Source organism: Physeter macrocephalus, chromosome 7, assembly GCF_002837175.3.
Source record: "Physeter macrocephalus isolate SW-GA chromosome 7, ASM283717v5, whole genome shotgun sequence".
Lineage (NCBI taxonomy): Eukaryota > Metazoa > Chordata > Mammalia > Artiodactyla > Physeteridae > Physeter > Physeter macrocephalus.
Genome location: NC_041220.1, coordinates 141104610 through 141117190, shown reverse-complemented (window position 1 = coordinate 141117190; position 12581 = coordinate 141104610). Strand labels below are relative to the sequence as shown.

Here is a 12581-nt window from a genome sequence, read left to right as displayed (position 1 = left end):
CCGTTGTGGAGCACAGGCTCCGGACGCGCAGGCTCAGCGGCCATGGCTCACGGGCCCAGCCGCTCCGCGGCATGTGGGATCCTCCCAAACCGGGGCGCGAACCCGGTTCCCCTGCATCGGCAGGCGGACGCGCAACCACTGCGCCACCAGGGAAGCCCTGGCAGGCAGATTCTTAACCACTGCGCCACCAGCGAAGTCCCAAAGAGCAGATTCTTACTGTTCATGAAAGCTCTTTTTAGTAGTTTTATGACCAAAATGAGAAATGACCTGGCTAAATTGATGTAATGCTTTTTTTGCTTGACTGAAAAGGATAAAGGTATTAGCCCAGATGACCTTTCTTTGTTTTATCAGCTATCAAATTTCCTCTTCCCCTGTTTTTTCAAAGAACACATTTTTATTATTTTTGCTTCTAAGCGGCCTGTATAAAAGATCATCTGGTAATTACATAAAAGCTTCTATTAACAACTTGATGATGTAAATCAACATCTTAAGGAGTATAAGTAACATTTCAAGAGAACTCTTTGCTTTGGGTGTACAGAGGAGAAATATGTACATCTGATGTATAGATCCAAATGGCAAATTTTTAAATTTATTTTAAATTTTAGGGGGTTTTAGCTTCCCTAACAAGGAGAAGTAACAAATTTTGTGTGACTATTTGAAAGGAATACTTCAAAGGAAGAATTTAATTATAGCCTAAGGAAAGGGATAGGAAGAGAGTAAGTAGGGAGAGAAAGGAAGCAAGAGCTGGGAGCCCTGGGTTGTAAATGCCAGCACTGCCACCTCCACATCACCACCACAGTTTTGGGGTGGGCATGTGTCACAACCCCCAATCAGAACCACGGAGTCTCCATTTCAGGACTGGTGTTGGAACTGGCAGAAAGAGAACTTTACTTCTGGGTTTCCAGTTACGTGAAACAAAAAATTTTCATTTTGCTTTGCTACTTTGAGTACAGAGGCCTGACACAGACTCTAAAGCAAAAGATCTTGATTACTGATTAAAGATTCCTGGAAAGTAAATAATTCTATCACATCTCACCACCTGAGTACACACACCAATGTTGCCACCTTCAAAGATGAGGTACAAGAATCACAGGCTTCTGAAATCAGGCTGGAAGAAGAAAGGGACTCTGGCCTGGTTCCAGGAATCCTTCAGATAGTAGAATGGCTTGGGTCTGTGAAAGTGTATATTGCTTGTACCATACAGGCCTCACCAAACCACTGCAATACAGAATCTCTGTCAGACTAGACCCATACATCCTAAAGTTTTCTGAGCTAAGGAGTCACAAATTAAGATTCTTTTTGGGGTACCCCAACTGTTAATACTCTCGTTCTCTGAATTCCAATGCAAATCAAATCAAGAGGACCAATTTGGTATCTCCCTACCCACCATCACCACATTTTAAGATGAATTATCAATTTAATTCTAGTAAGGTAAGGTATGAGATGATGTCTTATAAAATATGCTTTGACTTATAAACATTAGATTACTTTTAATAAAGATCAAGACAGAACAACGGAGAAGCGTAAATAATCCGATTTATATTTGGCTTCAGCATTCATTGCATATCATCTTCATCACGCTATGAAACAAAGCTCTACTCCACTCCCTATGCATGTTAACTAAATTGGGCATTTTGTTCTCATCTATCTATGCTCTCCAGCTTCAACTTCATATTCATGATTATCTCCTCCAATTCCACACTTCTAGCTGCGAATCTGACATTTCCATTTGAGTACACCACCATCTCGACAAAGAAATGACCATGAAACAACTTTTTACGGAGCCTCTCAAAATTCAGTCTTCCATATTGTACTTCTCATCTCTACTAAAGGCGTACCTACCTCCAGTCAACCAGACCCACACCCTCAGCCATCTGAGTCCTCTTCCTTCTCATCACCAAAAGCCAGTTCCTGAAGCCTTCTGGCTTTATCATCAAAATGCCTCTCTTACCGCCTCTTTCTTTCATTAGCTTCCCTTATCACGCCTAGTTGGATTTCCAGAGCAGCCTATCAATTGATCTGCTGCCACCAAGTAGGCAGCACTTATCCAAGTCCTGCATAGTTTAGAAACTGAGCCAGACACTGCAAGACGTCTGCGGGGTTATCAGACATGCGCCCTGTCCTGAACAAGACTGAGTAAGACCTAATAAAAGAGGTGGATGCACATATAGCACAATGAGGAAAAAGAGAGAGTTTAAAGGCACAGGTAAGGTGCTAAAGGAAGCTGATAGAAGGAAGAAATAGAATTCAGAATGAGAGGCAGGGAGATCCCTAACACAGACACACCGAGTTGAATAAGGAACAATTACATGTGGTGAAATATGGGAAGCGGGGATATTCCAGGCAAATAGTGGGAAATGTAAGAGGAAAACATAGGGATCAGGAAATAATTGGCTGGACTACAGGGTACTTGAAGGAAATTAATGGGGAAAAAAAGTTAAGTTAGAAAAGCAGTCTGGAGCAAGAGAAGGAAGGCCTTATGTTAATTTAAAAAGTTGGAACTTTACAAAATAATGGAGAACTACTCAGAGCATCTGCGGCAGGGGAGATTACTCTCCCCAAAGTGCTACACTCATCTGGCATTTTGGCAACAATGTACAAAACAGATTAATTGAGGACTGGGGTTGGGTGAAGTTGAGCTGCTGCAATAGAGCAGAGCGCAGAAAAGATGAACTAGGATTCCGAAGGAAGGGTGAATGAGAGAAATCATCCAGGGAGAAAACTAAGTGGATTTAGGGAGCAAAGGAGAGAGGCGAGGCCTCCGGGATGAGGATAACATCAGGACCACCTAGGTCACGTCGAGGAGAAACAGGAGAGGCAGATTTGACAGGGACGATGAACTCACGTCGGACTTTTGAGGGGAGGGAGGGATTATCCAAATAGCCATGTCTACGAAACAACAGGAAACGCAGAATGACAGATGAGGAGAGAGGTCTGGGCCAAACAAAGATTTGGAAGTTATCCTCATAGAAGTGACAGGCGAAGTCAGGAGACTTCTAAAGGACAGGATGTAGATAGAAAAACAGGTCACGGGGCAGATCGAGTCTCTCTCAGGATTCATCCTCAATCGCTGCCACATTTATCTTCCTAGAACACTTGGACTTTTTGCCACGCATACAAAATCAAGCTACATCCTAGCTGTTTTCCAAACTCTTCAGAAACGTTGCTACCAAAACCTTCGCAGTCTTCTCACTTGCCACTTTCCCACGGGAACCTTTAATCCTGCTGGAGCATCCTGCTGACATTCCCCATCAAAATCTCCCTCCACCAACATCCAAACCAATAACTTGGCACTCACCTACTGCCTGGTTTTGCTAGTCATCTTTTTAGGTATATAAATCTTACCCCTGTCTAGGACAGCAAATCATCTGCGGAGTATATCAGGGTCAGCAAACGTTTTCTGTGTATCTTAGGCTTTGCAGGCCTAACAGTCTCTGTCACAACCACTGCTCAACTCTGCCATTGTTGTGCAAAAGCAAGCACAATATGTAAACAAATGAGCCTAGCTGTGTTTCAATACAACTTTATTTAGGGACACTGAAATTTAAATTTCATAAAATTTTCACTTGTCATGAAATCTTATTCCTTCGATTTTTTTTTTCCCCCAACCATTTAAAATTGTAAAAATCGGGACTTCCCTGGTGGTCCAGTGGCTAAGACTCCGTGCTCCCAGTGCAGGGGGTCTGGGTTCGATCCCTGGTCAGGGAACTAGATCCCGAATGCCGCAACTAAGAGCTCTCAGGCCGCAACTAAAAGCTCCTCCCGCATGCTGCAACTAGAAGATCCCGCGTGCTGCGTAAGACCTGGCGCAGCCAAATAAATAAATTTTTTTTAATGTAAAAATCATTCTTAGCTTGCAGGCCATATAAAAACAGGCAGCGGTGCATAGACGGTTACTGGACTTATTGTGGTGATCATTTCACAATGTATGCAAATATCAAATCACTATGTAGTACGCCGGAAACTAAAATAATATTGTATGTCAACCATATTTCAACTTAAAAAAACGAACAGAAAAACAAATTTAAAAAACAGGCAGCAGACCGTATTTAGCCCTAAAGCATGGTTTGCTGATTCCTGCACTGAATCATAATTCTTTGTGCCTAACAAAATGTCTTCTTTCCAACAATTACTCATTAAATGTTTGATTGACCACTGGGGCAAGAAGTCCTGGTTGTTTTCCTTTAGTTAATATTAACATGGGAAAATTTCATATCACTACAAATAATAAGTAAGCTATCTCGAAGTTCAAATAGGAACTGATGATCCCTAGTTGAGAAAGAGATTAAACCCAACACTAGGCTTTAATGATTCTGTTGGCATGTGTCACTGTCACACGCTGATACGAAAGGAATATGGCTACGAGGAGGGTACACATACAAGGAAGGAGCATAAGGATTAGAGTCTCAATTTAAAAATCAAATGTAGGGCTTCCCTGGTGGCGCAGTGGTTGAGAATCCGCCTGCCAACGCAGGGGACACGGGTTTGAGCCCTGGTCTGGGAAGATCCCACATGCTGCGGAGCAACTAAGTCCTTGCGCCACAACTACTGAGCCTGCGCTCTAGAGCCCGGGAGCCACAACTACTGAAGCCCGTGTACCTAGAGCCCGTGCTCCGCAATGAGAAGCCCGTACACCGCAAGGAAGAGTAGCCCCTGCTCTCTGCAACTAGAGAAAGCCCACGCACAGCAGCAAGACCCAATGCAGCCAAAAATAAGTAAATAAATAAATAAATTTATTTATTTTTTTAAAAAATCAAATGTATTTTTATTTAAGGAATTAATTTTATAATTTTATTTAACTTCCAAAATTCTACAAACAAGATTTTACTCTTTCAATTATACATATTAGTACTTAGGACAGACTAACAAATATAGACTTAATTACATTTTGTAAAACAGTTTAAGTGATTCTGAAGTAGCACTGCTGTAAGACATGCTCTCTGAAAAATTTCCAGGCCACAAAACATTTAACACAATATCTCACTTTTATCAAACAAATAAAAATAACGTCTAGAATGTCATTTTATTAGTAAAGTAACATAGGGCTTCCCAGCTTTCATTTTAAGATGAAAAATTAGAAGAAATGTCATTTCAGGTTAAGCTTATAATTTTCCAAAGAAATAATATGAACATTTCAGCAGCACTTAAGATATATTACAGGTTAACAAAAAAGAAGTAGCAGCAACACATGGAATAAAGCTCTTCTGTATCACTTCAGGGTTTGTTTTTTCTTTTTTAAGACACCAAAAAAGACCTTTAAAAAATTTTCCAAAATCGCCATGTCTTTCTCTACTACAGAAATCTCTGAACATTTCTGTAATCTTTTCAACCTCAATAAAAATCTCTCTCAAGTCTTACAGTTGGAGATACACGTCAATGGATAAGGCCTTAGGAAGAATAAAAAGGGAGTTCCCTGGCAGCCCAGTGGTTAGGAAGGACTCGGTGCTTTCACTGCCGTGGCCCGGGGTCAATCCCTGGTCAGGGAAGCCCATTAGCTGTGCGACTCAGCAAAAAAAAAAAAAAAAGAAAGAAAGAAACTCAGTGTCCCTATCAACTAGGATATCAACTAAGGGACCCTATCAACATATCAGGTTAAGCTAAAGCTCAGGAAGAATAATGGCAGAGAAAAATGTTTTCTCGTTGCTCCTCTCAACCAGAAGGATCAACTCCGTGCTCCCAGCTTCATCACATCTGTGGTTCTGGTTTACTTATCACTGCCAGCACTAATGCCAGTAGCTAAGCCTTTGATGTTACGCACTGGACATATTTTATATACTTTTAATATGCTGTAAGTATCTCTTAAATATGCACCTGATTCATCTGTGACCTTAAAGTCTAAATGGCAACCCGGAGGCAGGGAAAGGGCCACTGAACCCCAACTCCTCCCCTGCCTCCATCCCCTCTATTTTGTCATTACCCTGCTTCCACGTGAGGGGAATTTCTCTTCCCTTCAGCTGTGCGCCTATGCCCTACTCTAGCTCTGTTTCACTCTGTGGTTGTGCAGCTGCAGAACGGCTGGTGCCAAAGAGAAAAAGTGATGTTAAACCACCAGGGAAGAAGAATCTTCTTAAGATTACCAACTATGGAGCCAGGTGCTTATATATGTTCTCATCTATCCCTCATATTAGCCTGATGTGGTACTATTATCCCAATTTTTCAGATGAGAAGATAGTCTCCAAAAGATTAAGGAAACTGCCTAACGACTAGAGTAACCAACCACCCCAGCTTGCCTGAGACTGAGGGGGTTCCTGGGAATGTGGGACTTCAGTTTTAAAATTGGGACAGTTTTGGGCAAAGCTGAGCCCTCTACTAAGGACACACAGCCCTTTCATAGGCTCAGATTTGAGCCAGGTCAGGTGGGCGCCAAAGCCTGTGCACTTCTTCTCAGAACTCCTTCTTCACCCAAACAAACTCCCTCTCAAACCTCAGAAAGAAGTCCCACTACTTTCCTCCCCCAAAGGTTCCTGGGCCTAACTTAATTCTGATGGAAAACAGCCTCTTATTCTACTTTTTCTTTGCAATGTATACAAATCTTTCTTAACTCACTAATACGGTGCACCCAAAGGACCACCACTCACAGCTTGAATGGGACAATGAAAAATTAAAGTGAAGATTAAAAGGCAAAAGGGCCTACAGAAGACTGATGTCTTTTCAACCCTATTTCTCCTTTACTATCATTAGCAGTAAAACCCCTTTGGGGGTGGGAAGGTGAGGCAGTGGTTAGGCAACTTAAAAATAGTTTGTGCCTCAAGGATGTGAGGATGGGAATGAAGTGAGCCTATTTTTTTCCCCATGGGGGACTGAGGTAAAGATGAACATCCTAATTTAAAGTGAAAAAATAAATGCAGTATAAGGAAGGCAGAGCAGTTCCTCAGGTTCACGTGTTTTAAGGGATGGTATCAGCAGGTAGCTAAGGGGTTAGTGGTGGCTCAGACTCAAGAAGTGTGTCCAAGGATTACATCATCAGGAGGCCTCAGCCCTGTCACTCATCCTTATTCTCCAACGTCCCCATTGCAACCCCTCAGAACCCCAGGCTTGGCCTTGGGCTTACTACCTTCTCCATTGTTACTGTGTCTCCAGTCTCGGGAACCACCAATAATACTTAAAGGAGACTTGAAAGCAGGTGGCACTGAGAATGTGCTCTGGCAACCCAAGTAGGAACCAAGTACAGATTACAGAATGTTTCTGCAGGAAAACAGATTCTTCTCAACACCTCAGTGTCATACCAAAACTACCGTAACAAAACTGTATGCAAAAGACCTAAGTACTTCCTCAAAGGCAAAGGGGCTTTACTTCCACAGTACCTAGGGCAGTGCTAAAATGAATGTTTAACAAATAGTGTTTCCTAAATGAAATTCCCATGCTTGAGAAATTTCACTGTTTTTCCCTCGGTCTTACTTCACTAACTCCCAGCACGTGAGACACAGCCCATGAGTCAGTGGATACCCCCTACACTCTGGCTACTCACTGTGTGATCCACAGACTAGTTGCATCTGCATCACCTGAGACATAACCGAATTAGAATTTGTATTTACTTAAAAAAAAAAAATCCCCAGGCAAATCTCATGCGCATCAAAGTTGGAAAAGCACTGCCTTAGAAGTTTGCTGTATACAAATCCTTCCAATCCCCAACTCCCATCTCCACACCAGCGTCTGAGAAGATGGAGCGCACGCCCCGCACCGGGCCAGCAATTAACCCACGGAGCGGTTGGGACCCTTGTCATCCCCGGGACAACCTTCCTCCTTGACAGCCTGCCACCCGCTCACCTTGATACGCTCCCCATCAATCTCCACCGCTCGTTCTCGGAAATCCACCCCGATAGTAGCCTCGGTGCGGTCGGGGAAGCGGCCGGCGCAGAAGCGGTAGGTCAGGCACGTCTTGCCCACATTGGAGTCGCCAATCACGATGATCTTGAAGATGCGGGAGCGAGCCGGAGGCAGAAACCCTGAGGCCCCTGACATCGCACCGCTGGACGAGAAGCTCGCCTCGAACGACGACTCCATCTCCGAAGCCATTCTCCTGCCCCGCCCCAAACCGAGGCGGAGGAAAGGAGACGCAGAGAGGCCGGGAGATTACGCCACCGTCGGCGAGCTCGCCCAGTCCGCGGGCTCCGTCGCTCAACGTCCCGTGAGCCACCGCCCTCCGGGCCGCCAGCGCGCGTGCGCACCTTCCCGCCCCACCCCCGCCGCGCGCAGGTGTGGCGTCCCCCCAGACCAGCCTCGCCGACCCTCCCGCCCGGCCCGCGGCTCAACCCCGGCGTCACCCAGGCCTGCGCCGTCTACCTAGGAAGGGACGGGGCCTGTCGGGGGCTTGACGGTGGCGCGGAAGGCCAGCTGCCGAGAAGCCGAGCAGAGCGCCCCAGGCCCGGCACCCTGGCTGGCCCGGCCCCGCCACGTCCAAGGCTCCCGCCCCCCGGAGGAAGCCGCGCGAGCACTCTGGGGGCGGGGAGAGAAAGACTGCTGAAGGGAAGGAGGTGCCACCAGGCGCTCTCTCGCGAGAGGGCCGAAGAGCCGTTTCGGCGGGGGCGTGTGCCTGCTGAGGACGTGTAAGGCCTCCGGAAGCTTCGGGCGTCACGTTAGGCGCTCTCACCGACTTATCGGTGGGGCTTCCCCGGACCTGGAGGTGGAGGCGGGTTCCCTTGGCTTGCAGCTGGGGGCCGGCTGCTCTCCCTCCCTCCTCCGGGCTCTCGGGACCGCGGGCGTTGGGACAGTGACAGGGGCTGGGGAGGTGGAGGGCTGGAGAGTGCGAGGCTCCGCCGGAGGCCCGCCGGGCGCGGGAAGCCGTTAGAAGCGAGCGCCGGGTCGCGCGGAGCTTGAGTCTTGGCAGGAGCATGGCCGTCAGTTGGAGGCCGCCCGCCGCCTCCGCGCGGAGGCTTTCGTTAGGCGCGGGGCACCGGCCCAAGAGGTAGAGCAGGTGGACCCTTTGGCGGCATTGAACCCGGGAGCTCGTACTAGACGGCCTGTCTGGTGAGAGTAAAACCCACTGTGCCCTAGTTAGTGTCTTCGTGCCTGGGTGACGGTAGCGGAGCCATCACATATTACTGAGCGCACACAGAAGTTCTCTAGATCCATATATCCGAGGAAAATGGTAATAGGCGAGACCACCCAGCATTAAAGAAGAGTCTCTGGATCACTGAGACTCTTCTGAGGAAACCTACCATACATTAAGTCATAGAAAAGGTCTAAAATGTGCAACCATATCGCTTTTTGTGAGAAGTTTTGTTTTGCAATGCCAAGACTGGGGTTTGGGGGTGTTTTGTTTTTTCTGTTTGAGCACATAGTTATGCCGTTTGGAAATTCAGGGACTGTGGAGAGGAGGACAGGCATGCCTTAAATAGAATGAGGGCAACAGTAGAGCACTGAAAGTCCTAGGGAAGGAGATAGACTGCTTATTTCTTAAATTTATTTATTTATTTATTTATTTATTTTTGGCTGCATTGGGTCTTCGTTGTTGGGTCTTCGTTGCGGTGCGCGGGCTTCTCATTGCGGTGGCTTCTGTTGGAGAGCACGGGCTCTAGGCGCGCGGGCTTCAGTAGTTGTGGCATGTGGGCTCAGTAGTTGTGGCTCCCGGGCTCTAGAGCACAGGCTCCGTAGCTGTGGCGCACGGGCTTAGTTGCTCCGTGGTATGTGGGATCTTCCCGGACCAGGGCTCGAACCCGTGTCCCCTGCATTGGCAGGCGGCGTCTTAACCACTGTGCCCCCAGGGAAGCCCCTAAACTGCTTATTTCAATAGATAAAATGAAAATGTGGTCAGAGATAATTTGTGGTAGAACCTGAGCATGCCGAGTTGCCAGGAATTTGCAAAAGCCTTTAATATACAATAATTTCCGTTGCGATAGAACAACTTTATACAGTTACTGATATACCAGCTTATTGTTAGGCAGGGGGAAAAAGTTTACACACCTGGTTGAATGTGTTTGCCAATTATATTTGTTCAGTTTCCTGTTACAAAACCAGAACATGGCCTGGAAAATCCTCATTGTTTACCTGTGACGTTATTTCCATGAAGAGTAATCATCCCAGAAACTATTAGAGGGCCTTGGAATATATTCATCTGACCTATTCTACCTATCCCATTTAAAGGATAGCATCTGAAGATTTAATAACAAAAAGCAGTTGAATCATTCCAAGCTGGATAATCAGGTAATTTCTAAGGATGGTGAATAAAAGCATCAATGTCTCTGCATCCCAAGACCCTTGCTCTCTCTTTGTTGTATTCTGGCTTTTTTGGTTTAGCTCATGCTAAACTGCATTAGAAATTCTTTTTCTTATCTATTTATCCGATCCTTTTCATATTTCACATCCTAGCTCAAAAGTCTCATCTCTGTGAAGCTTTTCCTGCTTATTTCAGCTCAGAATGTTCTTGATTTATTCTAAATCTAATACGCTTTTTGGGGTATTGCTCATTGGGCTTTGGAATACTGTCTTTGCTGTTTAAGTTTCACGGTTATGTGCTGTGCCTTCCAACTAGATTGTCAACTCTTGACTACTGACTGAGAGCTCATTGTTACTCAGCAAATGATGAATAAATGAGCGAGAAATTTCTTGTGTAAGCATTGTCAATTTGAACCCTTTGCCAGTTATACACAGTTCAGCACCACTTAGTTGGAAAAATCATTGTAGACACTTGACATTGTTATGAAGAGTTTTATATTTTCAATCTGCAGTTTGCTACATATGTGACTAAAGTGTATGTCACTCTTCTTAATTGAATAACCCCAGAACCTCCAGGTTTGATGCTTGAAGGAGAGTCTACTGTTGGGAAGAGTGGATGGATTATGCAGCCCTGTCTTCTGAGAATTCACTTTGTTCTTGGAGTTTTTCACTATTTGCTGCCACCACCGCTTGGCCTCAAAGTATAAGCATGTTAACCCTTCTTTCCTTAATACTTTACTTCAAAGCTGAGGAGAGACTGAATTTGGATCCTTTAGCAGTACAACTGGAATATTATACATAGTTTAGGGTAAGATGGGTATTTAAAATTATTTTTCTAATAGGAGAAAAAACTGAATGGATATTAAAAACATAAAATAAGGGTAATCTTATGTACAAAATATAACTACTCATGTTCAACTTTTGTTTACTACAGAGATGCCGCCTCCCTGTGGCAAAGGCCATTTTTTAACTGGTCTTACCAAGGAATAGCTCCTAGACAACATCACTCTTTAAGTTCTGGCCTGAGCACAGAGGACAAGAGAGTTCACTTGCTTGCCTATATAAGGGTTTCTCAACCTTGGCACTACTAACATTTTGAGCCAGATAATTTTTTTTTAATTGAAGTATAGTTGATTTACATTATTATGTTAGTTTCAGGTGTATAGCATAGTGATTCAGTATTTTTGCAGATTGAACTCCATTATAGGTTATTACAAGGTAATGGCTATAATTCCCTGTGCTATATAGTATATCCCTCTTGCTTATCTATTTTATACATAGTAGTTTGTTAATCCATACCTCTAATTTCTCCCTCTCCCTTTTGGTATCCACAGGTTTGTTTTCTATATCTGTGAGTCTCTTTCTGTTTTGGATATACATTCATTTGTATTAATTTTTAGATTCAATATATAAGTGATATCATACAGTATTTGTCTTTTTCTGTAAGCCAGACACGTAATTCTTTGTTGTGGGCAGCTGTGCTGTGCATTGTAAGATGTTTAGTAGCATACTTGGCTTCTACCCACTACCTGCCAGCAGTACTCCACCCCTAGTTGTAACAACCCAGACCATCTCTAAACATTGACAAATGCCCCTGGGGGGTAAAATTATGTCCCCTCCCCCCTTTCATTGAGAATCACTGGCCTATATAAGGGCTCTTCTGACAATTCTGGTTTCCTGTCCGTCCCATTTGACAGCATGAATCATCTCTCCCTTAAAGACAGAATTCCAGTTCCCCAGAGAAGAACAGCTTTGGTCTTGTTGGCCTCCACCAGGTTACCATATCACTGGTTAATGGTAACCCCAAATATCTTACGAGAGATACTACATTATAAATAACAAGGACTTTAATTTTAGTACCTAAAACAGCAAATTACCATCAACATTTTATAGGTAAGTTTACTGAGTTTCAGAATTCTTCAAGTCATATCTTCATAAGTAGGGTCATTGAGGATTTATGAAAGTTAACTATGTATTCTGTATATAGCACTGTACTAGTGATTGGGGCAAGGGAGAAGACTTCAGAAATTCTAGATGTGTTCAAGTGTGGAGGCAGACTAGGAGCTAGGATGGAAGGTCTTCTTATAGTGGACAGTAAAGATGAGTGTGCCTCTGGTCGTGGCATTCTAGATAATAAACTCAAATTATGAGTAAGCAAGACTTACAAATATTTGATATATGTGCAAAGTGCAGTCACAGTGGCCTCTGTTGTTTCCTTTCTCATTCTCTTTCTCCCTCCTCACCTTTAGAATGTTTGGTTATATAGCATTCCCAGTATTTGACATATCAAAGGCAGGCTACAGACAGTAATTTTGAAGAGGATCTAAAGTAGGAGATTTAAATATTAAACTTTCTAACTTGCAGGTAGAGAATCTACTTTTTTAATGTGCATGTTTATAAAAATTTATTTTTAAAATAAATGCACA

The 12581-nt window shown here is 44.2% G+C and overlaps 1 protein-coding gene and 1 long non-coding RNA gene across 2 annotated transcripts in view; one reads left to right on the top strand and one right to left on the bottom strand.

The window, feature by feature from the left end:
* Nucleotides 1–8107, bottom strand: part of RAB33B (RAB33B, member RAS oncogene family) — an 18801-nt gene extending 10694 nt beyond the window's left edge. The window contains exon 1 of the mRNA XM_007103825.4: nt 7768–8107. Coding sequence (XP_007103887.1) covers nt 7768–8016 — 249 coding nt within the window. The 5' untranslated portion in view covers nt 8017–8107. The remainder of the gene's footprint in view (nt 1–7767) is intronic.
* A 120-nt stretch (nt 8108–8227) lies between these two features.
* Nucleotides 8228–12581, top strand: LOC114486625 (uncharacterized). The gene is made up of 3 exons (XR_008617921.1): nt 8228–8600; nt 9939–10143; nt 10723–12581. It is a non-coding gene; the product is annotated as an uncharacterized lncRNA (long non-coding RNA).